General features: G+C 32.1%; 2 protein-coding genes across 3 annotated transcripts; one reads left to right on the top strand and one right to left on the bottom strand.

Annotated features, from left to right (window-relative positions):
- The first annotated feature begins 1953 nt into the window (after nucleotides 1-1953).
- LOC129919312 (uncharacterized) lies at nucleotides 1954-14996 on the top strand. 2 transcript variants are annotated; one of them, XM_056000179.1, is made up of 5 exons: nucleotides 1954-2079; nucleotides 13832-13909; nucleotides 14081-14167; nucleotides 14413-14520; nucleotides 14651-14996. In XM_056000179.1, the coding sequence occupies exons 1-5, from the start codon at nucleotides 2041-2043 to the stop codon at nucleotides 14951-14953; spliced, it is 615 nt and encodes a 204-aa protein (XP_055856154.1). In that variant the 5' UTR covers nucleotides 1954-2040; the 3' UTR covers nucleotides 14954-14996. The 2 variants fall into 2 exon arrangements, with proteins under 2 accessions (XP_055856154.1, XP_055856146.1); XM_056000171.1 differs by lacking the exon at nucleotides 1954-2079 and adding an exon at nucleotides 5469-5947.
- A 220-nt stretch (nucleotides 14997-15216) lies between these two features.
- On the bottom strand, nucleotides 15217-20284 carry LOC129919301 (chitinase domain-containing protein 1). Its single transcript, XM_056000160.1, has 6 exons — nucleotides 19843-20284; nucleotides 19571-19754; nucleotides 16071-16274; nucleotides 15846-16007; nucleotides 15558-15795; nucleotides 15217-15501 (listed from the first exon to the last, which is right to left on the bottom strand). The coding sequence occupies exons 1-6, from the start codon at nucleotides 20119-20121 to the stop codon at nucleotides 15360-15362; spliced, it is 1209 nt and encodes a 402-aa protein (XP_055856135.1). The 5' UTR covers nucleotides 20122-20284; the 3' UTR covers nucleotides 15217-15359.
- Between the last annotated feature and the right edge of the window lie 7331 nt (nucleotides 20285-27615).

Genomic DNA, 27615 nt, shown 5'->3' with positions numbered 1-27615 from the left:
CTTTAATAAAATCGCAGTTATTACTACTATTTTATATTGCACCTAAAACTTGAATAACAAAAATATTGCATCTTTTCACATATTTTTAATAAAGTTTTAGGTTAAATAAAAAATATTAGTAATTACTTTGATTTTTCAAAGTTTGGATCTGCTTTATTTTAAAAAATGGAGTTATGTCCCTTTTGATGCAAAATCTTCAATTCTTATCTAACTTTTACTTTTGAAGTAGCCTCTTTCTACAGAAAATGTATGAACACTTAGAAAACACAGTTTTGCTTGTATTGATTAAAATAACAGCTATCGTTATAATAGAGTAACTAAAGCAAATTATTAGGGAACCCGGCCGAACAGCTCTGATTTTGAGGATTTTTTTTTTCAAACGTAGGTAATTAAAAATACTTTAAAGTCTATAGATTAAAAATTGCCGGTGTTGCCGTATTGTTTTTTTAAATTAAAATTAATTTTTTTTTAACAAACACCATTTTTTTGCTTAAATTTCATAAAACAAATGATAGCAAAAGATTCTCTAAGTAATTTAAGGAAAATATATAAAAGGCAGTAAGGGACAATCTTCCATCGTTTAAGCGATAAATGCAATTTTCTAACATTCTGACCTCAAACAAAAAAAATATTTTGAAAACAACGGCAACACCAACAATATTTTAAAATACATTTTTAAAAAGCCAGAAGCTCATTCTTATCTCTTAAATTTAAATCCACTAAATTTAATCAAGACTTTTTGGAAAAATGGTCCTCAAACTCAGAATTAAAAAAAAAAATGTTATTAGAAAAATTTAAAATGACTTTTTTTCCAAACTTTTTCTAATAAAATATGAATTTATTTAAAAAAAATTTTTGCCCATAAATATTATCAGTTGAATTTCGAAGCAAAAAAGGTAAAATATATCACACTTTTGAAAAAAAAATGAAAAATTACTTCAATTTCAATGGTTTTTTTTTTTATTAAAACTGAATTTTTGCATTGAAATAATTAATTTTCTCAAAGACTGTGGTAAATAAGAACTTTAAATTTTTGCTTTCAACAATAAGAGTTATTAAATGAATAAAAAATAATTTTATGTTTAGATGTTGAACTTTAAAAAAAAAAATAAGTTACATTTTTTTTCAAAACTTTTATTAAAAAAAGTTCTTCGAAAATGAAATACTTTTTAATTTTTTTCATAAACCGTAATACATATTGACATTTCCTTTTATAATTTGAAATCATAATAAATGCGGCCAAAAAAGTTTGAAAATATGTAAATGCATTTTATATTACGACCAAGTTTAAAAAACGACATGTTAAAATTTTTTCAATAATTTTTTTTTTCAAAAATCTGAGTTCAATTACCATTCTTTCAAAAGCCGTTCATTCAATTAACTTAATTTTAATTTTACATATATGACTAAGCTTCTAGCTTTTAAAAAATGTATATTTGAAAATTGTAGGTGTTGCCGTTGTGTTCAAATATTTTTTTTTTGTTTGAAGTCAATTAATAAGAAAATTGCATCTATCGCTTGAATTATGGAAGATTGTCCCTTATTCCCATATATTTTTTTTCCTTGAATTTCCTAGACAATCTTTTAGCATCAATTATTTTATTAAATTTAAGAAAAATTTTTGAAAAAATTTGTTTTTGTTCACAAAAATCTTCAATTAAATTTAAAAAATCAAAACGGCAACACCGGCAATTTTTAATCTATAGACTTTAAAGTATTTTTAATTACCGACGTTTGAAAAAAAAGGAAAAAAAAAATCATCAAAATCTAAGCTGTTCGGCCGGGTTCCCTAATATTGCCAATTTTTGATCTTTAGTTACTCCACTATTATGTTGTATTACAATCTGCTCCTCAATCAAATTAATATCGCTGCTCAACTGGCAACCCTGCTTTATATTTCACTTCGGTTAAAATACCAAACAAAAAACACTATCTGGGAATTTCTTTGAGATCAACACACAATGGAAATGGAAAAAAAAACATTTGCTTAGTTAATTTTACCTACCTACCCATTTTCATATATGTACAATATTAAAATAGATGTGTACCTACGACCTACGAGCAATCTACAAAAGAAACGTAAGTTGAATCAAATAAAAGAAATACTAATCACGAATTCGTAATCAAAAATTGTTTTGTATGTAAAATTGCACAAGTATTTGATGTTCAGAAAAAAAAGCAGAGAATCACAGATATTTTTTTCTTGATTTACATAAACCAGCGTTTTACTATTTGCTACTTTAGAATCACAGACTATACTAGTACAAATTGAAAAGTTCGAACAAAATATTTGGTTTTATTACTTTATTATAGTTGTTTCTTTAATATTTTATTAATCGTGATATTTTATCAATTGAATTAATAACAATTAAAATACAGACTGCGACTTAGCTTGGCGGGATTCAATATCGATGACTATTCAGCTATTCACATTCACAATCTTATTAGGGTACAGAGTAGCAATAACGCATGCATCACACATACGAAAATAGCAGCTTGACAGATATCGAGAATCGAGAAACGATGTAAAGCAGAGATGAGTATTTACTTCATATGTAGCAGATCTACTTCATTAATTTATTTTGATGTATCTGCTACGTAGCAACCTATTTCTACTTCGTTTAAAAAATTTTTTCTAACGAACAAAATTTCATTTAAGATGTGTCATCTTGTTTCATTTTTTGTTAAAAAAAAATGCATTGTTAGTGCTCTTTAGGGACTGCAAGAATTTCACATCATATACATCCAAATCAAAGACCCATCCAAGATATTAATTATTTTATGTCACCGCCCAGATCCACATAATGGCTGTGGGTCCGGTTATGCATTTTGCATAAAATAAATCAGACATCGGCTTTTAAAAAACAATCTTAGGTTATTATATGGCAGATGGCACATCTTTGCTCATGGAACTAAGACCAAGTCAATGAAAATAATTTTGTAATAAAAAACACTTTATAATTTGAAATTAAAAATCATTATAGCAATCACGGGGATGGCTTTTTGAGAAAAAAAAATCATATTTGTTATTTACGAGTGATGCGCTTTCAAGCCATGCAGGTCTCATTTAAATCGGTGCTGGGTTTTTTTTTTTTTAATATATTTATTTTTGGGCATTCTCCTTTGTTTTATATGTATATTTTTTTTTTCATTATCTGCTACATATTTTGCAAATCTACTTCGTTTTTTTGGGCAGTATGTTTCACTTTTCGGGCTTAGCATTCTCATCCCTGATGTAAAGTAAAACGGGGTGTTTTTAGTACTATCAGAGTGACCATCCGTGGATAATAAATTTTAATCTCGTTATTATTATTTTTATTTTCAACAAAATAATCTTATTGAAATCTGCGTTCTTTTAGGAATATTTGTATCTACTGCTTAAGCCTGGTACGCAGATCGAGATAAATTTAAGCCGAGATAAAATTCCCATACAAGTTATCGATAATTTGTATGGGATACGTTTTAGCTCGAATAAATTATTTCGATAATTTGTATGGAAGCTTAAATTTAGTGCGATCTGCGTACCAGGCTTTAGGCCTGGTAGCCTGAGATTTTATCGCTCAAAGTTGAAATATAAGCCTGGTACGCTGCTCGCGCTAAATTTTAGCTGAGATAAAATTCCCATACAAGTTATCGATAACTTGTATGGGATCCATTTTATCTCGGCTAAAAATTTTCGATAATTTGTATGGGAGCTAAAATTTAGCGCGAGCAGCGTACCAGGCTATAGTGAAAACTGATAAAAATACAAGTAGTTTCAAAATGGTCCATTTACCTTAAAATTTCAAGGTTTGAACCAATTTTTTTTTATAAATAGGCTTAAAATAAATTGACAAACAATATGGTACATTATTTTAGCGAAAAAGAATTGAATAGGATTTTTTTTGACAAAAGAACATTCAATTTTAGTGACTTTTTTAATTCACATAAGGTTTTAAGTACTTCCTCTGTTTGCCTCTGTTAGCGGATAGTGTTCGTTAGATAGTGTTAAGTCTCAGCAATAGTTTTCAAAAAACAAATCTCACCCTAAGACGTCCGTATTCGGTTTTAAAGCAATTTCAATCTGAAAAAGTCATCCAAAAATCCCTCAATTTTAAAGTTTTTTCCAATTTAGTCGCTGATGGGATCAGGAGTTTGTGTTTGAAACCTGCATTGCATATTTACCTTTTAAGTTAAATGTTTTTTTTTTCACTAACCCACTTTTTTGTGCATTATTTATAAAGTAAAGACTTAACTACAATGACCTAAAAAGTGAAAAAGTGAAAAATTTACAAAAGTAAATTTTTTTTATTTTATTCTAGAGCTGTTTGTTTTTGAAAAAAAAACTACAAAAATTGATTTTTAGTCCAAAAAATAATCTTTCTGGATCATTATTTCAAATTTTGTGGTCAGAAAAACTGTCACAAAATGAGTTTGAAAATTTTCACTTTTTGACTTTTTGCAAAAAGTGGCCGTTGTAGTAATACCTTAAAATTGGTTATTTGAAGCCTCTCTTATTTTAGTTTCACTTTTTCTCCAACAAAGATAAAATGATATGATAGAATGTCGTCCCGCTAATTGATGGAAAAGTTTGGGTTTGATAGCTGTTTAAGTTTAAGAATTAACCAAGGGAAAATTAAAAGTTTTCAAAAAAGGTACATTTTGTTTTTGGATATTTTTCCTCTTTTGAAAATTTTAGATTTTTCTTTAGTTTATTTAAAATTTAAACGGTATTTTTAATTAAATTAAATGTTCAAATAAACTCAAAAGAATTAAATTTTGCTAGTAAAAAAGTGATTGGAAGTAATTCATTTACAGCTGCAAAATAGTAGCAGTCTTATTTATTAGATTTCACTAAACAGCTCTAAAGCCTGGTACGCAGCTCGCGCTAAACTTTAGCTCCCATACAAATTATCGAAAAATTTTATCTGAGCTAAAATGGATCCCATACAAATTATCGATAACTTGTATGGGAATTTTATCTCGGCTAAAATTTAGCGCGAACAGCGTACCAGGCTTTAGCTTATGCAACCTCTATGAAACGTTGTATAAATTTTATAAATAACAATTTTTTTTTTAAACATAATAGAGAGTACATAATGCTATGCACTGTCTATGATGAGTTTATAAATACGGCTGTAGTTTTTTATTTCAGCCTGTTACTCAGTTCGAGACAAATTTTAGCTTCCATACAAATTATAGAAAAATTTTAACCGAGCTAAAATAAATTCCATACAAATTTTCTATAATTTGTATGGGAATTTTATCTTCGCTAAAATTTATCTCGAACAGCGTACCGCAGGCCCTAACCTTGTGAAATATCGATTTTTAATTTTGTATTGAATATATCGAAACAATACAATTGTACTAACAATTTCATCCATGGTATGGAAAGGTGACATGAAGCGATTTTTCAATTCCTTTTCGACTTCTTTTCTATTTTATCCATAACTTTTATGCATGATACATTTTAATGCGCTTGTTTCATATTTTTGTTGTGTATGTCAAAAACTTTTAATCAAAAAAACAAGTGTTTTTTTTAAATTTTGTAATTTTATTTATTTTTTTTTTTTAAATAAATAAAAGAATTTCCATAAAAAACATGAGTTCATGCAAATTCAAATGGTCTCGTAGTTTGCTAGAAAAATTAATTAACGAATACCAATCACATCCTAATTTATATGATATGGGGCATCCCGACTACATTCACCGACAGAAACGAGAGAGATCTTATAATGAAATTTACATGGCTCTCAAGAAGATAAATAATGGAATTAGCCTTGCATATATTAGAATGAAAATAAAAACACTTCGTACTCAGTATGTCAAGGAACTGAGAAGAATCGAAATTTCGGAAAATGACCCAGAGGCAGAGGAATACAAAACAAACTTTTGGTGCTATGACCAATTGCACTTTTTGGAAAAGCATTGCACAACTCGAAGAGCACCAGGCTCAAGAATGAATAAGGTAAGCTTGATTTGGTTTAGTTGTAAAAAAAACAACCAAAAATGAACACATTTTCTCGAGCTGTTAAGCTAGAACTACCTACATCGAAACACCAAGTGAAAAAAAGTATGAAAAGTAAACAAAAGTACAAAAAAAAAAAACAAATTCATTGATGTGACATTTAAAAATTTTAATTATTTGAAAAATTTTGTACTTATTTCTTTTTTTAACTTTGTGTTTCTATTAGTCTAAGAGCCGGCAGCATATTTTGGCAGTTTTGATATAACCGAAATTCGAGTGTGCTCATTTATCTAGATATGCACCACAGTATGTCAACGGAAAAGTCTGGCAGTGATCTTTTTCAGCTTTCCCTTGCCAGACGCATCCAAAGTGCAGCAAAAAATCAACTTTTGGCGTTTTGGTATAACCGAATAAATGATACACCAAAAAAATCATAAAAAATCCCCTGATTTCGAAACTGTGGGTACCGCAAGTTTCTTTTTCAGCTTTCCCCCCGCCAGACCGCTTTAAAGCATTTTTAAGTGCATTTTTCTAATAAAAAACCTAATTACTTATTTTCTGTTAGGTATAACCGTATGATGGTAACAAATTAATATTCTATGTCTATTCCAGGTCTAGAAAACATAATTTTTAGTAAGCTATTTTTCAGCGTTCCCTCTGCCAGACGCATCCAAAGTGCAGTCAAAAATCAACTTTTGGCGTTTTGCTAGGTATTAACCGAATAAATGATACACCAAAAAATCATAAAAAATCCCCTGATTTCAAACATGTGGGTACCAGAAGTTTTTTTTCAGCTTACGACCCGCCAGACCGCTTTGAAGCATTTTTAAGTGCATTTTTCTAATAAAAAACCTAATTACTTATTTTCTGTTAGGTATAACCGTATGATGGTAACAAATTAAAATTCTATGTCTATTCCTGGTTTAGAAAATATAAGTTTAAGCCAGATATTTTTCAGCCTTCTCTCTGCCAGACGCCCTTAAAGGTTTCCCAAACAGGTTTTTCCATACAAAAAACACCTACGGCCGATTTCTTCACAGAGTCCTAGCGCTAGTATCAATCGGTATCAACTCATTTCTTCACTCAAGTACTAAGCCCTAAAACTGTCAATTTAGGACCGAGTACTAGTTAGGACTTGGTACTAGCTAGCTCCTCAAAATCTGCTAGTACCTGGTTATTATACCAATCGTTAGTACTCAAATCGGTACCAAGTGATTTCTTCACACAAGTTCTAAGCCCTAGTACTGTCAAATTGGTACCGATTTTTGCTTAGGACGTCCTAAAAGTTAGAACCTAAAAATCGACAGTCTAGCGACGATAATACTTGATTTGGTTGGATTTTTTGCATTTATTCCTAAATTTAATTAGCAGTTTTGAGATTTGGTGTCTTTTTAAATAGATACTTTTTGCTTTTATTGATTTTTATTCTGATTTTATTTTTTCTCGAAATTGTGCATTTTGTAATTTTTTTTGTTGAAGAAAATGTATTTAATTTTTGATGCAGAATTGGTAAACGACATCTGTCCCGCAATTAAAAATGTTGTGGGTAGACTTCTTTAACAAAAAGTCGGCGCCTTTTACTTTTTCAAGTTAATAACGCGACTCGCACCGATGATTTCATTGAGGCATAATCACACAAAAAAAGACTGCACTTTTAAAAACTGTTATTTTTATTGAAATATATAGGTACAAACGTCTAATACGGAAACTATTTTTTTTATTTCCTAACTTAAATTGATTCTTCTTCCGGCAGGCGACTTTCGTAGTAAATAGACATGACATCCCATTTTTGATGGTGACACTTCTTGATAAAACTTGAATTTTAACTTTTTTTATTTTCATTTTTTCTTCTTAGGTCTTCTTAAGCGTCATTATATTTTTTTTAATTATTTTTTAAATGGTGATTTCACTAAATGTAAACGTTTTTTGTCTATTTTGTTTTGTTTGATTTGCTGAATTATCAAAATAATCTATTTAAAACTTCAAAATATTATCAAAATGACAGTTAGACCAGTTTTATACGAATTAATTCTTAGGACTGCGTTGTGAACTTAGATCAGGTCCTATAAATGTGAAGAAATACTCAGGTACTAACTTTTCGTTAGGACCGAGTACCAGTGCTAGTACCGGTCCTAGCTAGACCGGGTACTAAGCTGGGCTAGTACTCATGTGAAGAAATTGGCCTCTAGTTTCTGTTTTTTTCTTATAAAATTGAAATAATATTTTTTTGTTTAGAGTAACCATATGATGGCCAAATATTAACTTTCTCTGCCTTTTCCTGATTTGGAAAATGTAAGTTTAAGCCAGTTATGTTACAGCCTACCCTCTGCCAGACGCCAAAAGTTGATTTTTGACTGCACTTTGGATGCGTCTGGCAGAGGGAAAGCTGAAAAAGATCACTGCCAGACTTTTTCCGTGGTGCATATCTAGATATGTACACACTACACACTCGAATTTCGGTTATACCAAAACTGCCAAAATATGCTGCCGGCTCTCGGTCTATATATAGTTCAGGTTTTACTTGTTTATTTTTCTTTGAACAAAAGCCTCTATTTTTGTTTGTATTTTTTCCTCTGAAAAACCCTGTAATTGTAATATTTTGTGATCTAACTGCAACTTTGGAAACTTTTATACTTTTTTGAAAACTACAATAACAGGGAAACTTTTTAAAATAATAAACCATTCTCACACTGTACAAATTTTGTTTGCGGTGTTTCTCTGAAATAAAAGTTAGAAATTGATTTTTTATAAAACTTGAAACTGTTAGTTAACTTGCAGCGAAATGGTAGGTATATGGAATACAAAATATTTTGATTATTTAATTGTTCCTAATTATTTGGCAATGTTTTTGTAAAAGAATTTTAAAAACCAAAAATCAATAATAATCGCAGGAAGCAAAATACTGTTGCAAAGTAGGGATTTTTCGAAATTCCACAAGAATTGCATTAATTCGAAAACCGTAAGGATTTGGGATGAACAAGTTACCAGGCTTGTAAAAGAATGCAATCTTTTGTGAATGCAGTCTTTGACATTCAGTTACACAATTCCAACAAAAGATTGCATTCATTGACTTACACTTGAGAGTTAGACTTCAAATTTTGCAATCACCAATCATTTTCCATGAAATGATTGCAATCTTTTTTTTTCCAATCAATTGACTTCATTCAAATGATTGCAGCCTTTTGGGACTGCATGCAGTCTTTGCATTCTTTTTGCAATCTTTCCATTCCTTGGCAGTCTTTGCATTCATTTGCATTCTTTTTGCATTCTTTTGCCACACCCATAACAAACGTATGGATTTCACAAAATTTTTAACATTTTTTTTTATTTCAATAATGAATTTGATAGTTGTTTTAAGAATTAGTATCATTGTCTATGCAGAAGTAAGGAGGGTAAATAAAACAAAGTTTTGAGTCTAGGTAAACAATTTTATTTATTATTTAACCCAAAAAAACTTAATATATTTTTTTACTTAAAAACCACAACTAAAAAACCCTCATACATTATAGTCATAGGAAAAACAAACAAAACAAATTCATTATATTAAATTAACTGTGCTGAACAACAACAAAAAAAAAAACCTCTTGAAAAGTATATTTTGGTTCTTGTGGCAAAAACCTTGTTGACCAGTGTAATTAAAATATTAGAATTTTTTGGTTTTTTTTTTTTCAACATAAACTGTTCATTTTTAAAGATCAGAATGACACACGATCGTTAGTGCAGTGTTTTTCTTAAAAACAACTAACTGTGATTTTGCTACTTTTTTATTGAATAACTTTATATTTTGACTAATATTATATTCGGTTAATTTAATGTAAAGAATTTGTTTTGTTTGTTTTTGTCTGTTTTTCTATGTATTTATGCATAAAGGTTTTTTAGTTGTTTTTTTTTTTTTTAGTTAAAAAATATAATAAGTTCATTCTGTTAAAAAATAAAATTGTTTACCTGGACTGAAAACTTTGTTTTATTAACACTCCTTACTTCTTCACAGACAATAGGTGTGTTTTTTATTACCACCGGTCTTAACATGCCAAAAAAACGCCTCGGGGCTTAACCTGAAATTTTGGCAGCACTGTATATTGAATGTTCCGAAAACAGCAGACACAACACAAATTTATGTCGTTTTCTATTGACGAATCTCAGAATGAGATTTGTGAATCTGACAGCTGAAAGGGGGGGTGAAGAGGGGAAATAGTAGAAAAATCTCAGATTTCATGATCTATTTGCGTCTTGAGATTCAAAAAAAATGAATCTGAGAATCAGAAATCTGAATCTGGATTTTTATCAAGATTCACGCATACAAACACACGCACTTTCACACACACTCCTCTGTTTGACATTTGTTTGAACATTTGTTGTTGTTTTATTTTTTTTATACGCACAGATTTCGTACACAATTACAAAACTAGATTTCATATTCTATTTGCAGTGGTTGAAGTCAGTCATTAAAGATTGCATTCAAAAAAAATTGCAATCTTTTACAACTCTGCAAGTTACCAAATTCTGACAGCCCTTAAGCTCCCCAGCATATTTCGTTTGATCCATTACTTTTGGGACACCCTGTATAAAAAATTGCAATCTTTTTGAAGTTTTTTTCCTACAGATCGAAAACGGTCTGTCAAATCGAAAAACCGTTAATGTAATAACTGAAGGTTATAAAAAGATCTACAACTTTTAATTTTTAAAAAAGCTCAAATAAAAGAGATATGACGAAAGTAAGAAAATCACCCTTTGACGTGTTTCAAAAAACCACCCTAACTCTTAAACCGAAGGTTTAATCGAAAAAAAAATTTAACATATTCTGTAGGAGATTAAATTATCTTCAAGATTGCTATACATTTTTTTCTGCTAGGTCCAATAATACGCGAGTTATGTGAAAAAGTAAGATAAATCAATTTTCAGAAAAACTGCATTTTCAGGAGCGTCTGCCGGGGGTTTGGCCCCACTTAAAATGTCTGCCATGGGTATTTTTGTCATCAGGGAGTATGTGGAGTTTGTTATCTATAAATTTTAAGTGCTACCCCTCACTAAATCGATTTTCAGAAAAATGGTACTTTTGATGCTCTTTTTCTCGACAACGCCCCCAATAAATGCAGACAGACTAAGGTATTCGTCATCACCATGACCCAGACTACCTCTGACATTCATATGAATCGGTTACCTCTCACGCAACAAATCTGCTCCCGGCTCTTAGACTATAAAACAATAATGAACTTTGTTGAAAGTAACATTCAAAACGACTATACTCTTCCATATTATAATGATTTTAACCCAATATCGCTGACAGACTTCCCAATAAGGGAACTCTGGGAGACAAACAGCTTCATTATTGCAGATCATGTCTTGGTTTTCACTGACGGGTCTAAAACAGACCTAGGTGTAGGGTCAGGCATTTTTTCAGATAACCCTCCCATAAACAGATCATTGAAACTCCCGGACTTCTGTAGTATTTTTCAAGCGGAAGTTTTTGCAGTTTGCGAAGCAGCTAATATCCTCTCCGCACTTAACTTCATAGACAGCCAGGCTGCAATTAAAGCCATTTCCTCTGTTTTCACGAAGTCCAAACTAGTTTACCAGTGTCGAAATACACTCAGGTCCCTAAGCACAACGAACATAGTTACCATTCGATGGGTCCCAGGACATCGTGATACACAAGGGAATGAAAGGGCAGATGAACTGGCCAAAACAGGATCAACACTTGATCCGTGCCAAACCTTTTTATGGGTGCTTATGCCAATGGAGCACGAAAAAAGCAGACGACAGATGGTCAGCTCTTGAAACCTGTCGAGTTTCAAGAAATCTGTGGCCGATCCTTTCTAATAAGAACAAAACTGAAACCATACTTAAGCTAAGCAGGCCTAAATTGTCCCTTTTGGTCGGTATCCTTACAGGTCACAACTCAATGGGAGCCCACATGAGTAGAATGGGTATTGTCTCATCAGACTTATGTATAGGGTGTCAAGACGAAGAGGCTATTGCTCTATTGACCTAGCAGAATTTTCGAAATAAGGGTTTTGGTAGCAAGAACTCTGATTCAAACTTGTCTAGTTCTTCACTGATTTCTCATGCGAAAGCTAACTGATTCATATTAACCTTCCAACGAAACATAGTTGTAAGTCTGTTGGCATGTTTCGTAAATGACTTCAAGCTCCGTGATCCAAATTTAGAAGCAGCTAAATCCCAGTTTCATATTGCACTGCATGTTTGTTATTGTCATACGACTCATCCAAAGGGCTAGATAAAAATTCGGGGCCCCTTATTCATCCAGCAATCCATTGAATTTAGTTCAGTTGCATAGGCATTATTGCAAACAGACACTAAGGATGCATTTTTTGTATCAACAATGTTGCTTGGATTTCTTTTGGTGGTTTTCCTTCAGATAACCACTTCTTGCAGTCTCGAACCCAATGACTTCTTTTCTTACAAAAATTGAAAATTTATCTTCTTTCTTGTTTCTTGAATAATTTTGTATTGGTCGAACTTTATGTTTCTTTTTGATCTGAAAGTTTTAAAGCTTTCCACGCATCATGTACAGTCTCTTTATCCATTATTTTCTGATAAACTTTTTCTGTGACTGAGCTTATTTCTTTATGTTGGCTTATTTCTTCTGCTTTCGCTGTCGCTAATAAAGGATCTGGCTTCTTCAGAATTCCATCTATTGCATCTTGCACTCCCTCATGGTAGTCAAGTAAGTCTCGAATTTTTCTTTTCCATCTAGTCCAATCTGTCTCACCAGCCAATATATCTCTCGGTTCACAAATAACGAAAATTCAATTCAAATCAAAACAAATTAATCAATATTGCATACTAGGTCCATAACCTATTTATTGTTTTCTATGGAATTTATATTCGATTAATTGTATCGAATAAATATTCTTTATTAAAAATGAACAAACAATATAAAGATTTGAATCGAGAATAATAAGTTTTATTTTATAAAACAAGTTTTGATATACATATGTATACATAAAACCATTCGCAGTTTAAACAAACATAAGTAAAGTACACAGTATGTTAAAGTATAAATTAACATTAAAGATAATTATTAATTGACTTCAACAATTCTCTATTTTTTTCTATTGAATAAGAAAATGTAACAGTTTGGTTTTTGAGTATTGAAGCCATAGTGCTGCTTATAGGAAGGGAACGAACATTATTATCAGCTTTTGAAAAGAATATTTATCAGAATACTAGATTATACTTCTTTAAGATGCAAAAGGAGTGAAGAAATTTCAGCTTTTTGACTATTTGGAGTTTTTTTTTCAGGGGCCCTGCAAAAGCATGGGGCCCCAAATAATTGTTCTTCTAGCCTACAATGCAGTAGACAAAAAGTCTATAATGGCTGTGTTCCTTTGGGCTCAGTAAAGTACTGTACGGAATACAGCCCATAGGAAATAATGTTTTCTATCGTTCAACTTATTAGTTCAGCAAGTCAAGTCGGGTTGGATCAGGGTTGCTAGATCTGTAGAAAAACTACTTCTCAAACACAAGTTTCTATAGATTTATGTAATTTAATTACTTTTTTTTATAATAAGCGCGCACTTAAAGGGTATGGTGAACACAGTACGAGCATAAGAAAATAGTTAGGGGTTTGAAAAGAAACACCGATGAACATTAGTTTTGAAGTTCTGAGTTTTGAAATGGGATGGGAAAACAGAGGCGGGTAACGTGTTCCACATTCGTGTAGTGCGGCTGAAGAAAGAATCTCTGTATTTGACAGTACTTCCGAAGCATGACTCTAGGGTAAAATGATGAGCATTCCCTAATCTCGCTTAAATACGTTAATCCTACGACTAGGATGCTTTAAAAATCAATTTAAAAAACTGCATTTCTTAACATTATTTTGAATAAATTATTTAATTAATTTTTATGTTCATTTTCTAGTCGGAGAAACAGAGTTACCAATATATTAACGATTCACTTGAAAATGAAAGTTCTGAACCTCCTGTTAAGATAAAAAAAGTAAGTAAAATCCTTTATCTTACAAAATTTAACCTTATTTCTAATAGTCACTTTGGTTATATTCCCACCCCCAAAATTTGTTTTGGGCTCTCGATTAACATTTTTTTTTATATAAATATGTATGTATGTATGTACTTTTATTTTCATTTTTTTTTATTTCTTTATTTTTAGTTGGAGAAAAATAGTTTTCAGGATTTCTATGAGAGTCACAATTTATTTGAAAATGAAAGCCCTGAAACTGTTCCAAAGCCTAAACAAGTAAGTATAAGTAAATTAAATATGCTTTTCTGGACATAAATACAGAAATGTATATAATAAAATAGTTAAATGGCATGTTAAGACAAAACGGTTGTATGTTAATATGTCTGCGCTTACATATTTCGCTCGGTATCAACGTCTAATATCCTTTAAATAATTTTAAATTTTACAAAAACATAAAAATTCAATTCAATTCGTAAAAAAAAACTAAACTGAATTTCTTCAATTTTTCTATTTGTTTTTAGTTAAAAGCAGAATATCTTGAGGACAATGACGAGGATCATGACGGGAATCATGACGAAAATGACGATTCTTGTGAGACTATAGAAGCTTCTGATCTAAAGAGTCAAAGAGTAAGTATTTATAATTTGTTAGATGTATCGAGTACGTCTATATTAGTTTATTAAAATGATCTATAGCTACATTTGTAAGAATATATTTAAAATATATGAAACCTTAAAACATTTTTTTTTTACTTATCAGAAGAGGTATGCCCTTGAAAAAATCCGACAGCAAATTAAAGAAACTACAAAACTTTTCCAAGTCGAACTGGAAGAGAAATATGATTGGCTTGGGAAGCAAGTCGTTTTTGAAATAAATAAAATTCAAAATGAAGAATTGCAAGAGCATACAGCATGGGATATCCAACAAATTTTGAGAGAAAGCATTCAAAGGGACAGACAACTGCGTGAAACGGAAGAAACATCATCCACAACACAACCAAGCAGTTCTGAGGTATGCTCGTGGATGATAAATGCAAAAGATCGAGATCCACTTGATAAGTGAGATGAAAAAAATTATTATTTTAATAAAACTAGTTAAACAAAAATGATCAAAGCGTTTTCCTCAAATTATCGTCTTATATGACTCCTTGTTCATTCGAGTCAAATCTCCCAATCCACTTGCTGACAAACAATTCATCGCTCCATAAGACTCTTGTTACGTCCAGTCTCTATACCTTCTGGGGCCTATCTTTTTACCTTGTTTCATCCCCAAAAAGTTGACATTGATGAGTGTTTTAATGAACTTAAGTAAAACTCCGCTTAAAATTTGATTTAATAATAATTTTGCTTATTTTTTTTTTATTTAAATTTGTATTGCTTTTGAAATTGTATTTTTGTTTTTTCCTAAATTTAAAATAAAGCTGTTTTTTGTGCTGAAGTTTGACTAAATTTTTGTTTCTTCTTGATTTTTAAAACAAATCATAGAAATAATCTAATCCTTGGCCAAGTTCCCAAATCGATATGCCAACACCCATTTCTTGTGCAAGTTTTATACGTTCATTGATTGAGAACAAGGTTGGATAGAATATTATATGACGTCCATCAGTTGTTCTAAAAAAAACGTACATTTTTAAGCTTTGGAAAATTAGAGAATAATAAAGACTCACTTAATTTCAAAGAAATTCTCCACATCATGTTCATCGTATGTAAGTCGCTTTTTAACATTCTTCACCAAATCAAGAAATTGTCCAGCAACAATGGGACCACCACCATCGGGTGTATAATCATTCCCATACATATTCAATCCCATTAAGATTTTCTTTCTCTTTATTTGAAAATGTTCAGCAGTTGAGGGAACAATATTTTCAATCGAAGTTCGTATCCAATGTAGAGGAGCATTAGCACCTAAAAATGAAGGTAAGTATCAAGTTTTTATGGTGTATTTTAGATCTCACCTGGTCGCTGAACATTAGAAAAGTCATAGGTCATCAATGAAAATGCTGTCACATGCGGGTACAAATGCTCAAAGTGTTTTTCACCAAACAAGTTGTGCATTTCTTCACGCATTGGTGGGATAACCAAGATAAGTTTTAAGCCGACTTGTTGGAATTCCTTAGCTAAAAATCAATAAATTCTTTAAACATGTTTTAAGATCTTTTCCAAATAGTTCAAAAACATACACATTTCAATGACAAGATTATACAAAAACTGGTCATCTACTCGAGCAGCGAGTTGGGACCAGATTTCAAGGACAATTCCATCGAATTGATGGATTATACAATTTTTTACAATCAATTCGTTGACCAAACGTCTTTCAATCGAGCTGGACAATAACCGGGAGTAATCTTTCTCAGTGAATTTATCGAAGACAACTCGAGGATAAACTGGAAAAGATATTGAAAATTTAAGTGGTGTTAATCTATGGAAAGACTTTTTAGTGGAGTAAATAAAGTAAATTATTAGGGAACCCGGCCGAACAGCTCCGATTTTGATAATTTTTTTTTTCATACGTCGGTAATCAAAAATACTTAAACCTCTATAAGTAAAAATTGCCGATGTTTCCGTATTGTTTTTTAAAATTAAAGTTAATTTTTTTAACAAAAACATTTTGTTTGCATAGATTTCATAAATTAAATGATACCAAAATATTTTCTAGGTAATTTAAGGAAAACATATATGTATATTAGGGTGTCCGTTGTTTTCCAAAGTGACCGAAATAAGGGGAATTTAGCAAACTTATTTTTTTGCATTTTTTTTTGTCATTTTTTAGGAGGATAATTCAATAAAATTCAATAAAACTTTTGTGAACAAATCTTTTGTAAATCGAGAAAAATAAATTTAAACCTATAAAAACGGCAAAATTTTCAAATAGAAATAAAAAATTCGTTAAAGTAATAAAATTTTGGATTTATACACAGATTTTTTAATGCAATATTGGAAAAGAATTAAAAACCAACAAAACTGCATCAAAAATTGTGTGATAAGTGGTATAATTTAAGAAAAATAAAATAAAACATAAAAGCAAAAACTAAGAAAGAGGTAATAATTTCAAAAACCGAAATAAAATATAAAAACATTTTTTAACGGAAATTTTTGAATGTGATCTTTTAAAGGAACTCTTTTCCAATCAGAATAAACAAACATTTTAAAAATAGATGATTTAACTCGAGAGAAAAAAAATTATATGTAAAAGTTAAAAATTTCCCATACTAATTTGTATGGGGAAAGTATGACCCTAGGGCACGGGTTAATGACCTCCAAAATTTTTTTTTGATAAATTCCCCTTATTTATAAACTTTCGATATAGGGGGTGTCTCCCCCGAAAACATAACTTTGGGAAATAACGGACACCCTAATGTATATGGAAGTAAGGGATCGTTTAAGCGACAAATGCAATTTTCTCACAACAAACAAAAAAAAAAAATATTTTGAAAAGAACAACAAAAGCCATTCAGTAATTTACTTGGTTAAAAATCCGTATGCTTTTTGGCTTAGTACTTACTAAAATGGCTTTAAAGATATTTTACTGGCCAATTTAGAGTTTAAAATGGCTTTAGCAATTTACTTAATCGTTTTAAATTTTGCGCTATTGATTTTCGCTAAGGCTTTGACAAATAAGACCTTCAAACTTTCGCTATTTAACCTTCAACAATTAGGACTGTTGAATGAAGAAAAAATAACTTTATATTTAAATGTTGAACTTTGAAAAAAAAAATCAGTTAAATTTTTTTCAATAACTTCTATTAAAAAAGGTTCTTCGAAAATGAAATACTTTTTAATTTTTTTTTCATTAACTGTAATACATATTGATATTTTCTTTTATGAATTCAAAAAATAATTAGGCCAAAAAAATTTGAAAAATTAATGCATATTTTATTACGAATAAATTTAAAAATTGACATGTTAAAATTTTTGTAATACATTTTTTTTTTTCAAAATTCTGAGTTTGAGGATCAGTTTTACAAAAATACTTCATTGAATTTACTTAATTTCAATTTTGCAAATAGGAATAATGTCGTTTTCGATTGGCTCTCCGGAAGCGTCCGGAATCATTCAGAAGACTTCTGAAACCGTTTTATTGGCATGAAAATGACAGCCAGAACGCTTCTCAGAAGAGAAATTCTCTTCTTGATTTCAAATCAGAATCAAATCAAGAAGCACTAATACATGAATACTCACATGTCAAAGATACACTCAAATTTCTCAATTTTGCCCCCAAGGATTAAGCTTATGTCCCATAACAGATAGATAACCAGGCTACTTTTAAATGAAATCTATCTATAAATTGGTCAACCCAGTTCGCGACACCATCAGTTGCAACTTGCACTATTTGGGTAAACACGATTTTTTCTGCGATTTTTATAAAAAAATTGACTTTTCTAAGTATTTTGTTTTTTACTTAAAAGTGATTTTAGTGAAAAATTTTAATATGGATATTGACAGTCAAGGTATTAATTGTATTAAAAAAAAAAATTTACTGTATAATGCAACTCTACTTTTTCATATGAAGGGGGGTTGAAGTATCTATATTCTATACACTTAAAAAATTTGCATTTTTTTCGTTGTTTTTTGTAAACATTAGTGTTTTTAAAATAGCGCAACACGCCGTAACATGGTCTAAGCTATATATTATTAAACTGTTAGATATGTAGAACAATATTGCATTTCAAGAGTTTGCCCGAGTTTGCCACCTCGGAAATAAGGCCCCTTTGAAAAAAAAACTCCTCAAAAACGACTCTTACTAATAGATTTTTATATTATTTCATTGAATTTATTATATTAATGAGAAAATTTCTATAGGGATACCTTTAAAAATATGTACAAAAATAGTATTTAAAATTTTAAAAGAATCAGTGCAGTAGTTTTGAAGTTATGAGGCTTTGAAAACGTTAGTTGTGGGGAGAACGGTTTAAAGTTTTTAACTTTGGAATAAAACACTCGTAAGCGAAGTATTAAAATACTCACAACTTGGTCAATTTGGATCCAATCGACCTAAAGTTTTTACGCAATGTTCTTGAGATATAATGCATTCAGTTGAAAATTTAAAAAAAAAATTGCAAATACAAAATTTTAGTGCAAATAAAGAAATAAAACAGGGATTCCCTGAAAAAATTATGTTTTTATTTTTTTTTATTACGAATTTTGATATTATTTATTAGAACGAACTCTTTGGTATTTGACCCTTGTATATAGAAACTAGATTCTATATACAATGATTTGACTTAAATTCACCAGGTCATTAAAAAGCGATAAAAAAAGGTGTATAATATTGCAAAATTTTACACAGAATCAATTAAAAAAACGAAAAAAAAAATCTTCTTAATTTTATCTTCAAAACTTAATTTCTCAAAAACTACTTGATGAGAAAACTTGAGTCAAAAAGCAAAATAAAGAATAAACTACTAGCTTTAAGAAAAGTTATAGCACAGGACTGTACGTGCATTTTTTGATTTTTAATAATTTTTTTTTCACGGCTAATCGGGATGTTAGCACTTAAGTGGGTTTTACTGTAATAAGAAAATGAAAAATTTTCCTTCTTCATAACTTTTTAGTTATTTGGTACCTATTTGATACGAAAAATGTGCCCAAATATTTTTGAGCAGGTTTTAGAAAAACAAAGATCATCAAAATCGGAGCTGTTGCCATTCTTTTAGCTTAACTCCACTATTGACTGACATACATTTTAAATTCTTTTTGCCAGCTCGTCCAGCTTTGCGGACATCCTTAATCCATCCAGCATCGATGTCATGCTTGCCGGCTAGTTCATAGCCGCTGTTTGTTTTCAGAATTTGAAACCAAACAGGCGATATCATATCGAACTTTTTGGCAAAAATCTTTGCCACATCGTAACCATGTGAATTCCACTTAAAGAAAAAAAAAAAAAACAAAATCAGATAAATAACCATTTTTGAAGTTAAACTTCTTTTGGAGCGCTTGAATATTCCAACTTACTGCTGTAACATAACCAAGAACCGTTCCATTGAATCTTCGAATTGATGTATCTTTATAATAACCAGCATTTTCAATAATTATATCTCTTGCTGCTGGTTCTTCATCGATTAGATTACGATCAAAGACACTGTACTCTTGAGGTCCTTGCTTGACTTTAAATTGCTTAGTTTGTTTCGATTTGCCACCGCCCGGCGATATTGTTGCAATTGATTGTGCTACGAATAATGTAGCTAATAAAATTATTATTGCAAATGTCGATTGCAATGGGAGACCCATCATTTTTTATATTATCACAGATAATTTCTATATATTTATTGGCTAGTTGGTGATATTTAAATCAATTTATTGAACCGACACAACGACAACGACGGCATCCACGTAATTATTTTCTTTTGCCAAAACAAATTCAATTTTTCGAGTGGAAATAAAAAAAGAATTCTGATAAACAAATGAAATGTCATAAAAATTATAGCTCTTTGAAGATTAGAGCGCTGCAGTTGGTGAGAAAATGAAACTTTTAGACTGGGTTGGTATTAATATAAAAGTAGTGTCATTTTCTTTTAATCCACCAAAAGTACCCTTTAAGTACCTTTTTTTGTACTTTTTCTTGTTTTTAATTTAAAAACAATTTATGAAACCGCGTAAATGTTTTAAATGAGCTGTTAAAATTTGTATGGAAAAAAATTGAAAAAAAAGGTTTAAAAAAAACTTACTTTTTAGACATGGTTAGTGCGTTTTTTCTATTTCGACTAAATTGTTAAATTATAATCTCCAATATGTCAGATAGCACCTTTTAGCAGAAGAAAAACACAGGTTGTGGCAAGTGACTAGTCATACGGCTTCACGAATTGAAATCCCATATCTTCAAAGTTGGTATTTCACACCCATATTATATAGGTTGCATTAACAAAAAAAAAAAGAAATAATATAGTATCAAAATGGTCTAATAGCCTGTTTTCACTACACCCCAAATGAGGTAATTTAGCAAATTAGCAAAAAAGTGTTTTCACTACAAATTATCTCATTTGGACTGACAAGAAGTGTCAACACTAAAATTTGAATTTGACGTGTCAGGCATATGTTGACGATTGACACATTTAAATGTTTAATTATTCAAAGAATTAATAAAATGGAATAATCCAAAGAGGTTCTGGATAAAGGTTTGTACTTTCTCTAATATAAAATATGTTTATCATTTATATGCATATAAACTTCCAGCCTTTTCTTCTTCATTATTCTGACTTTCTGAGCATTTGCAATCTCGCTGTCGAAGGGAAAGAGAAATCATTACCTACCCAACATTAACATTTGGTAATTGTGGCATTATACCGTTTACCCAACCTCGGACATGATTATGGAGCAGGTTGATGCAGATACTCTTGCAAAGGTGAGTTTGGAATGGAAAATATGTAAGACTCAGTCTAATCTTTGTCTTACTATTCAGCTCGTGACAGCATTAACCAACATCAAACCAGAAAACAAAATGATGCCGTCCCCCTGCTCCAAAACTTTGGCAAAGATCATCAATGCCAGTCAGGACAGACTTTCCTTGGTTATTGGGCTCGATTCCCGCAAGACCAGAAAACACTTTTAAACTTTGAATGCTCCTCTTTTAATGAATAAAAACAAAAACAATTTTTTCGTATTTTTTTTACGTATAATTAACTTTTTCTCTTTTGGACAAAAAACTATTCAACTAAGTTCCAAATCTTAATGTTTCTATCGTCACTACACTACAGCAATTGGCCAGCTACTGAAGGATTCCATTTCAGATACGCTTTGTTCACAGCAGTGACCAGCAAAAATGTTGTTAGTTCTTTGATGAACCTTCGTCTTCCTTGAAAATGTAGATGTAATCATCCACACGCCGTTGCTTCCCCGGTCTGATGGCACCAACTTATGTCATAAACTGCTCGTGTGTGTTCCCCAGAAATGGTGCACACGGTTTCGTTGTCAGGTGTATGGACGTCCTTCGTTGGCAGGCAGGTATGCCAGCCAGATCTGGATGGTTTTGTCATCGGAGTAGGAAGTCAGTCGTATACCGAGAGATATAGAAAAGAGTGTTATTCGTAGCCTTCAAACAAAAGTTGAGCATTTCTTGTTTCATCCAGTAAATTAATATATAAAAAGGATAAATATTAGGTATATTGAGAGAGAAAATTTGCATTTATATTCTTACATCAATTTTTGCTTAGGTTGAATCATTTGCCAAACCACAGTTTTCTTCAATTTCTTCAAAAAATTGCCGAATATTGAGGAATTTGAGGTTCCTTTGGTGGCACTACGATCTGGCATAGTTATTTCGGAATTATAAGGTTTATTTTTAATTTTTGTTCACCGACGCGACACCATATATACACAATTTAATTTTACCGCTGTGCTATGGTTTTTTTTTTTTATTTTTTTAGTTTGACGTTTTGTAAGAATTCATTATTGTGACCTATTCACAATGAAATTTTATGAGCGTTCAGGCGATTTGACTTAATTTCCTACCTAATTTCGTCGAAATGAGATGATAATTATCTCATTTCAAATTTGAAATTTGTATGGGAAATTATCTCATTTCGAACCTCATTTGGCAAATTTGATCGAAATCATCTCATTTGCTCTAGTGAAAACAGGCTATAAGCTACACAAAACTTAAACTGAATTCCATAAATTTAAATTTAGATTTTAAATGTCAGCTTTCTGTTTTCTATCATTTTCAGTTTTAAACGGTTCGAAAGTTCATTTTATTCAAGCAAAAAATTTGTAATCATTCAAAATTCCATTTATTTGACGTTCAAATTTTTGTGAAGGATAGAAACAAAAACCTGTAAGTTCAGATATTTTGTATTGTTGTTGTTCAAAACCTTCAAATCAAATTGATTACACAAGTATGATTACTGCAAGTATGAAATTGTTAGCGTTTTATGGTGGATGTCATGTCATGTCATGTCATGTCATGTCATGTCATGTCATGTCATGTCATGTCATGTCATGTCATGTCATGTCATGTCATGTCATGTCATGTCATGTCATGTCATGTCATGTCATGTCATGTCATGTCATGTTCATGTCATGTCAATGTCATGTCATGTCATGTCATGTCATGTCATGTCATGTCATGTCATGTCATGTCATGTCATGTCATGTCATGTCATGTCATGTCATGTCATGTCATGTCATGTCATGTCATGTCATGTCATGTCATGTCATGTCATGTCATGTCATGTCATGTCATGTCATGTCATGTCAGTCATGTCATGTCATGTCATGTCATGTCAGTGTCATGTCATGTCATGTCATGTCATGTCATGTCATGTCATGTCATGTCATGTCAGTCATGTCATGTCATGTCATGTCATGTCATGTCATGTCATGTCATGTCATGTCATGTCATGTCATGTCATGTCATGTCATGTCATGTCATGTCATGTCTTGTCATGTCATGTCATGTCATGTCATGTCATGTCATGTCATGTCATGTCATGTCATGTCATGTCATGTCATGTCATGTCATGTCATGTCATGTCATGTCATGTCATGTCATGTCATGTCATGTCATGTCATGTCATGTCTTGTCATGTCATGTCATGTCATGTCATGTCATGTCATGTCATGTCATGTCATGTCATGTCATGTCATGTCATGTCATGTCATGTCATTCATGTCATGTCATGTCATGTCATGTCATGTCATGTCATGTCATGTCATGTCATGTCATGTCATGTCATGTCATGTCATGTCATTCATGTCATGTCATGTCATGTCATGTCATGTCATGTCATGTCATGTCATGTCATGTTCATGTCATGTCATGTCATGTCATGGTCATGTCATGTCATGTCATGTCATGTCATGTCATGTCATGTCATGTCATGTCATGTCATGTCATGTCATGTCATGACATGACATGACATGTCATGACATGACATGACATGTCATGTCATGTCATGTCATGTCATGTCATGTCATGTCAGTCATGTCATGTCATGTCATGTCATGTCATGTCATGTCATGTCATGTCATGTCATGTCATGTCATGTCATGTCATGTCATGTCATGTCATGTCATGTCATGTCATGTCATGTCATGTCATGTCATGTCATGTCATGTCATGTCATGTCATGTCATGTCATGTCATGTCATGTCATGTCATGTCATGTCATGTCATGTCATGTCATGTCATGTCATGTCATGTCATGTCATGTCATGTCATGTCATGTCATGTCATGTCATGTCATGTCATGTCCTGTCATGTCATGTCATGTCATGTCATGTCATGTCATGTCATGTCATGTCATGTCATGTCATGTCATGTCATGTCATGTCATTGTCATGTCATTCATGTCATGTCATGTCATGTCATGTCATGTCATGTCATGTCATGTCATGTCATGTCATGTCATGTCATGTCATGTTCATGTCATGTCATGTCATGTCATGTCTGTCATGTCATGTCATGTCATGTCATGTCATGTCATGTCCATGTCATGTCATGTCTGTCATGTCATGTCATGTCATTCATGTCATGTCATGTCATGTCATGTCATGTCATGTCATGTCATGTCATGTCATGTCATGTCATGTCATGTCATGTCATGTCATGTCATGTCATGTCATGTCATGTCATGTCATGTCATGTCATGTCATGTCATGTCATGTCATGTCATGTCATGTCATGTTATGTCATGTCATGTCATGTCATGTCATGTCATGTCATGTCATGTCATGTCATGTCATGTCATGTCATGTCATGTCATGTCATGTCATGTCATGTCATGTCATGTCATGTCATGTCATGTCAGTCATGTCATGTCATGTCATGTCATGTCATGTCATGGCATGTCATGTCATGTCATGTCATGTCATGTCATGTCATGTCATGTCATGTCATGTCATGTCATGTCTGTCATGTCATGTCATGTCATGTCATGTCATGTCATGTCATGTCATGTCATGTCATGTCATGTCATGTCAATGTCATGTCATGTCATGTCATGTCATGTCATGTCATGTCATGTCATGTCATTGTCATGTCATGTCATTCATGTCATGTCATGTCATGTCATGTCATGTCATGTCATGTCATGTCATGTCATGTCATGTCATGTCATGTCATGTCATGTCATGTCATGTCATGTCATGTCATGTCATGTCATGTCATGTCATGTCATTGTCATGTCATGTCATGTCATGTCATGTCATGTCATGTCATATGTCATGTCATGTCATGTCATGTCATGTCATGTCATGTCATGTCATGTCATGTCATGTCATGTCATGTCATGTCATGTCATGTCATGTCATGTCATGTCATGTCATGTCATGTCATGTCATGTCATGTCATGTCATGTCATGTCATGTCATGTCATGTCATGTCATGTCATGTCATGTCATGTCATGTCATGTCATGTCATGTCATGTCATGTCATGTCATGTCATGTCATGTCATGTCATGTCATGTCATGTCATGTCATGTCATGTCATGTCATGTCATGTCATGTCATGTCATGTCATGTCATGTCATGTCATGTCATGTCATGTCATGTCATGTCATGTCATGTCATGTCATGTCATGTCATGTCATGTCATGTCATGTCATGTCATGTCATGTCATGTCATGTCATGTCATGTCATGTCATGTCATGTCATGTCATGTCATGTCATGTCATGTCATGTCATGTCATGTCATGTCATGTCATGTCATGTCAGGTCATGTCATGTCATGTCATGTCATGTCATGTCATGTCATGTCATGTCATGTCATGTCATGTCATGTCATGTCATGTCATGTCATGTCATGTCATGTCATGTCATGTCATGTCATGTCCTGTCATGTCATGTCATGTCATGTCATGTCATGTCATGTCATGTCATGTCATGTCATGTCATGTCATGTCATGTCATGTCATGTCATGTCATGTCATGTCATGTCATGTCATGTCATGTCATGTCATGTCATGTCATGTCATGTCATGTCATGTCATGTCATGTCATGTCATGTCATGTCATGTCATGTCATGTCATGTCATGTCATGTCATGTCATGTCATGTCATGTCATGTCATGTCATGTCATGTCATGTCATGTCATGTCATGTCATGTCATGTCATGTCATGTCATGTCATGTCATGTCATGTCATGTCATGTCATGTCATGTCATGTCATGTCATGTCATGTCATGTCATGTCATGTCATGTCATGTCATGTCATGTCATGTCATGTCATGTCATGTCATGTCATGTCATGTCATGTCATGTCATGTCATGTCATGTCATGTCATGTCATGTCATGTCATGTCATGTCATGTCATGTCATGTCATGTCATGTCATGTCATGTCATGTCATGTCATGTCATGTCATGTCATGTCATGTCATGTCATGTCATGTCATGTCATGTCATGTCATGTCATGTCATGTCATGTCATGTCATGTCATGTCATGTCATGTCATGTCATGTCATGTCATGTCATGTCATGTCATGTCATGTCATGTCATGTCATGTCATGTCATGTCATGTCATGTCATGTCATGTCATGTCATGTCATGTCATGTCATGTCATGTCATGTCATGTCATGTCATGTCATGTCATGTCATGTCATGTCATGTCATGTCATGTCATGTCATGTCATGTCATGTCATGTCATGTCATGTCATGTCATGTCATGTCATGTCATGTCATGTCATGTCATGTCATGTCATGTCATGTCATGTCATGTCATGTCATGTCATGTCATGTCATGTCATGTCATGTCATGTCATGTGTCGCTGTGCTCGTTTAATGTATCACGTAATTGTTTTTCGTACACTTGAGGTTTCGTCAACGGATGCGACGATTTGGATTAAGCACCCCAAAAAACATACACCAAGAACAATTACACCTTAACTTTCTACTTTTAATACTTTATTTAAATATTCTCCATCTTCTAATTCAAGGGTCATTTTTCATCCCGATTGACTGGACTATATTGAAGAAAAATCTATTTGTTCTTATTATGTACCAATAAAACCACACAAAAAACATGTAGAATTTATCCAACTATAAACTGCAGGATGAATGAATTCCATTTGTGCCATTCTAAAAGCGACAAACTGAAAGTAATTTACACTTAAATTATCAGTAATATCGACTTTTACGAACAAGTTTTATGATCCTTATACCATATTGCAAATAAAAAGAAATTCGGGTCACCACGGTGTATGTGGAACATTTTTTTTTAATTTATTATAATTTGTAGGTCTCCTATTTGCATACCTACCTAAATACTTAGTTGCATCTTATTTCCACTTTTACTGCACAGCTCTTCAACTGTACTCCCGTTATTCATATTAATGCACTATATTTATCATCATAATATACATACATAATTTAATTAAACATTTAGGCTCAACAAACGGAATCCCCATTCAAGAATTTGTTATTGAATTTATTTCACCATCATAAATTCCTCAAATATCTCAAAAGTCCAAAGATACATTTAACCAGCTGTGTGCTCTCCCAAACATAACTCTTAACGTGACCAAAGAAAGTCATTTTCTCAACCAGAACAGCTGCTGCTGCTGCTGGTCACCGCCGGTAAGAGATGCATTTTGTGCATCTCTTGGAAGGCACCACAAAGAGTCTTCCATCATGCAGCCCCTTTTTCAAAGTCTATAAAAGATCTGCAATGTTAAACCAAAACCTATAGTAGATGTCTTCAATTCAACTCGTTCGCTTGGTCTTCTATCCGAAGTAATAAAAACGCGCGTCGTGTGCCGGTTTACTAACTACAACAGCTTAAATGCAAA

This window comes from Episyrphus balteatus, chromosome 1, assembly GCF_945859705.1.
Source record: "Episyrphus balteatus chromosome 1, idEpiBalt1.1, whole genome shotgun sequence".
Taxonomy (NCBI): domain Eukaryota; kingdom Metazoa; phylum Arthropoda; class Insecta; order Diptera; family Syrphidae; genus Episyrphus; species Episyrphus balteatus.
This window is presented reverse-complemented; position numbering and strand designations above follow the sequence as displayed.